Source organism: Aythya fuligula, chromosome 29, assembly GCF_009819795.1.
Source record: "Aythya fuligula isolate bAytFul2 chromosome 29, bAytFul2.pri, whole genome shotgun sequence".
NCBI lineage: Eukaryota > Metazoa > Chordata > Aves > Anseriformes > Anatidae > Aythya > Aythya fuligula.
The window spans coordinates 1,436,043-1,440,694 of NC_045587.1; the positions used below are offsets into that span (position 1 = coordinate 1,436,043).

At 42.9% G+C, this 4,652-nt stretch overlaps 1 protein-coding gene across 1 annotated transcript; it reads right to left on the reverse strand.

Annotated features, from left to right (window-relative positions):
* Positions 1–445: 445 nt before the first annotated feature.
* HOXC10 (homeobox C10) lies at positions 446–4,427 on the reverse strand. Its single transcript, XM_032204848.1, has 2 exons — positions 3,638–4,427; positions 446–723 (listed from the first exon to the last, which is right to left on the reverse strand). The coding sequence occupies exons 1-2, from the start codon at positions 4,419–4,421 to the stop codon at positions 446–448; spliced, it is 1,062 nt and encodes a 353-aa protein (XP_032060739.1). The 5' UTR covers positions 4,422–4,427.
* Positions 4,428–4,652: the final 225 nt, after the last annotated feature.

Here is a 4,652-nt window from a genome sequence, read left to right on the forward strand (position 1 = left end):
TGAGCATGTTCCCACTGCAACTTTAATTTACAGACACTTATATGAAATCCATCTTTTAGTCATTTTTATTATACAATAGGCAGACTACACTAGAATATGAAAAGCAAACTTTTAGACGCATCTATTATCCTAAACATAAAATGCATAGAGAAAGGTCCTTCTGTTTTGTGCTGCACGTAAATAACTTAAACATTTTATAAGGTGGTTTTTAGCAACCACCTCCTTCTTTATTTTACATAGAAACACGGATGCAATATATATCCTCATGCTCATACCGCTGCATCTTCTCTCTACAAACTGTAAATACCCAAATGACTTGAGGTCCTTTAATTTTGCATACGCATTGCATTTATACCCAGGAAAAAAAAAATAAAATAAAAACCCAAACTGCACAAGGCTTTTCCTCTCTCCCCTCTCCCTCGCCTGCATAGGGGCTGGAGCACACTCAAGTGAAATTAAAATTGGAAGTCAGTTCACGGATTCGGTTCTCTCTGTTCATTTTCTTGAGTTTCATCCTGCGGTTTTGAAACCAGATTTTGACTTGTCTGTCTGTCAGGTTAATGCTCTTACTAATCTCCAGGCGGCGCTCACGGGTCAAGTACATATTGAACAAGAATTCCTTCTCCAGCTCCAGCGTCTGGTGCTTGGTGTAAGGACACCTTTTCTTTCTTCCGCTCTTTGCTGTCAGCCAATTTCCTGTAGTGTTTTCTGCCTTTATATCCTCTGTTAAAAATAACATTGTTACATAAGTATCCGGGGAATGGGAAAGAGAACTTACCCGATTGCATCAGTTGGCAAAGCAGCTTCTTTGGCAAAAAAAATATACTAAAATTTATTTATTTATTTATTTAGTATTTTAAAAAAAATAAGAAGAAGGCAGCTCGCCTCTGGGCAAAAAGGGAGCCGGGTGATTTGCTCGCCTGGGGGTTTTAGGGAAGAAAGAGCAGGTTTGGAGACATATTGGGGGGGCTCAGCAATTCGGTGTCTGTGAGTGAATCGGGGGGAGCAGAGAGCACCTCCACCTCCGAGCCGCGCAGGGGGAGCGGGGCAGCGCGGAAAAAGCGCACGGAGCCGCGCAAGCTTCGGCGGAGACTGCAAAGCTTGTGCAAGCTTCGGCCGGGCTGCAAATGCCAGCAGTCGCACCCCAGATGAAAGAAAAAGGCAACACCGTGACTTTCGGAGTTGTCCGCAGCTCTTATTTGCTTCCCCCCCAAAAAATAATTCGTGTGGGCTTCAGAGAGAACCGCAAAGGCTGAACCGTTTGCCTCGCCAAGGCGTGTTCTTCTTGGGGGAAGAAATCTATTTTCACTCGTCCTGAAGATCCCCCAAGTAGCCTTTCTGCCAATTTTTTTTTTTTTTTTTTTTTTTTTTTTTTTTTTTTTTTTTTCGTGAGCTGGGGTTGTATGAAATAGATTTGCCTTTATGAGCTGTGTGGGTACATATAGGTAAATTCGGAGGTAATTGTAATCCCATATACACTCTCCTCACTCTACACACTCGTATACATATACACACATACACTTTGCAAAGGCAAACGTATTTCACACGTACATAAATAAACACAGCAAATACTTGGGCTTTGAATTTGGTCATGAGAAAATCCTGGCACCAGCAGTCGGCCAATATTTATGTCTAAACTGTAAGAAAGAGCAAAGCGTATCCTGCGATTGCAGCAACGTCCTCCGCACTGCAAGAATGCCAGCTTCGAGAAATTCGCTTACTAGAAATAAAAACTTTATTTGGCCAAATGCACCTTCAAAATCTGCTTGTGTGACATGGAACCACTTTCGCATTTGCAGAAATCCTTTTATGTTACCAAGCCCTGGAAATCCCCTTTGAAACACTATCTTCCCCAAATGCTTAAATTACATTAGAAAGATCTCTTACCTTCTGCACGAATAAAAAACCTGGTTCAACATTAACGAAAACTTAAGCTATAGCAGATTTTAAAATGAAACAACAGCAGCAGAAGCAAACAAAATCCTCCCCAAATTGGATCCAACCATTTAAAAAAGCTGTAACCGACACGGAATAGCTTTTAAAACGCAAATATCTGGGAAATCACGTCTTGCTCCACGCACCCATTTTAAGTTTAACATCTGAACCGAAAGAAAACCTTCATCTTAATTTCTTTATTTCTTTATTTTCGCCCCAATTACAAATCAAAACCAATATAATCTTGGTTTCAGGTTAACTCCCACCAAATCCTGTCTTGGCATGGACGTTGCAGGCGCTTTGTGCAGATAAGTTTGCAGGGGTTTTGATAACCTTGACTTTGCGTTTTTGTGTAATTGTAACTCAGCTGTCAGATAATATCATTTCCCTTTGGATGCCGAATGCTTAAAAAGGGGGGTGAAAAACGGTGGTCTGGGTTCTGCTTTTAAAAAGGCCAATTTTGGAAGGGGAAACGCCAGAAGATGGGTTCTGCTGGTGCCACAGAGCCCAGGCATGTGTACATGGGGCACACACGACCCACATGCATGCAGTCCTGCATGCACATACAGCGCTGCACACCCCAGACATCCTCCTGCTGCCTGAGTCCTAATTATAGCACAGATCCTGACACACGGCGGATATTTTCATCCACATACCACAGGCAAACCATGCAAGCCGTTGCTTAGATCTGAGCAGTATTTTCTACCAAGAATTTTGCTCCAACTTTTTAAGGAAATTCAATCCTTCCATTCACATGATCGCCACTTATTGACCTGAAAGAAGCCCCTGAATTCACCTAGCTTCGAATCAGGACAGGAACAGACCCGCATATTCAAATACACACAGATTTCCACGCATATGCAATCTCTACAGTGAAAATAAAATGTGGTCAATGAAAGCTTCTTTTCAGACAATCCCAAAGTTAAAACATCTGCTCAACACACAGAAACATTTTTCCCTTCGCAAACAAGACCTCAATTCGCCAGGAAAAAAAAAAAAAAAAAAAAAATCTTTTTCCTCTCTGAGTCTCAACGAGCTTCTAAGCAATGAAATGAGCCACAGTGCACAACCCCAGCCTGAGATGTTTGTAACTGCAAATTAGACTCCATGCATTTTCTTTCCTTTTCTTTTTCACCCCTTTACCGAGATTTAACACTGAGCAAAGCCAAAGAAGACAAATTCGCTTAGCATACGGAAATAAAGCATTTGCATAGAAAGCGATATGAAGGGAAGGGGAAAAAACAGGGTTCATCTGCCTTAAAAAACACAAAACCCCCCAAAGAACCCCTCCCCCAAACAAAACCCAAGTCACTGCGATATCAGAGTCTTTGCAAAGCCACCTAATCTCAACACATTCTGCAGCGTTGGTTGCAAGGACATTTTTTTTCCATAAGTACATGCACAGCAATTTTTCTCCATATAAACAGCGAGAGGACGACTTTTCAAATAGCTGACTGCTCTCTTTTTTTTTTTTTTTCTTCCTTTCCCTCAGCTCCAATACACATATTTTTAAGTTAACGTTTCTAGTAAGAATATATATTTCAAAAGTCAGCAACAATAAACAACATTATTATGCCAATCTCTGGAAAAGAAGTTGGCAGGATAGAGAGCACATTACTGCATATTCTTATTACGGTTCTTATTAGCTATGGATGATTACTAATTGCCGAAATTAGCTACTGATAATGAATGATTCCCTTACCTTTTGCTTCATTGTCAGAATTGTCAGTGCTGGTGTCAGTGTTTTTATTCAGGTCTTTCTCTGCTTCCGAAGGACTTATTTTGGGTGCTGGGGCGCTTTTTTCTGTTTTAATTTCGTTCGTGGATGTGTTCTGAGTATTATCTGTTTTTGTGTTTTCGGGGAAACTCACTTTAGCCACCGGGGGCGGCGGAGGAGGTGGAGGAGGTGGTGGTGCTGGTTCCAGATGCTCATTCCTTGGGTTCAGGCTCGCCCTGGATTCAAAACTTGCCTCAAACTCATTTGGATTGCTGCAGTTTGACGTCTTCTCCATGGAGGGGTAACCTTGGCTTGCTCGGTAGTAGCTAGGAACGGGGACTTCATGGTCATTTAGGCAAGACTCAGGCATTTGGTTGGGATAGAGGGCTGTCTCTGTGGCATTTTTAGCTCTTTTATCAGCGTTATACATACAGCAAACATTCTCTTCCTTGACATTGGTTGGGAAGGAGCAGGATGGGAGCTGTCTTGCAACAGGTTGCTCGATCCTGTACGTATTTTTGGGGTCACACCAAGTGTCTAGCTGAGAAAGGTAAGATGGATAGGTGCTGAGAGACAAGGTAGCGCTATTCACCTCGTCCCTTTTGGAAAGAGACGGGATAATTCCACAGTTCCTCATGACTCCGCAGCTGAAATCGCTCCCAGGCTGCATGTACATCCCTTGGCTGGAGGAATAATTCTCCCCTCTACAGGTACCGGCCAACGAGTCCATCAAAAACGAGTTAGAAGTCACATTGTTGGGACATGACATTTTCAGAGAGGGTTTTTAAGGAGGAATACTCCAGCCAGGGGCTGACATCTTTTTTTTAGGGGGAAAAAATATCAAGCACCATAATTATCCACGCATCGGTCCCCCCCCCCACCCCCCCCACGTGATGCCCAGGCCAATGAGGATTGAAAATGGCCTTGATGATTCAGACGGGGCCGACGTCACGGGGGTCAAGTTGTCGGGACCGGGAGCGGCACCGTGGAGCAACAGCGA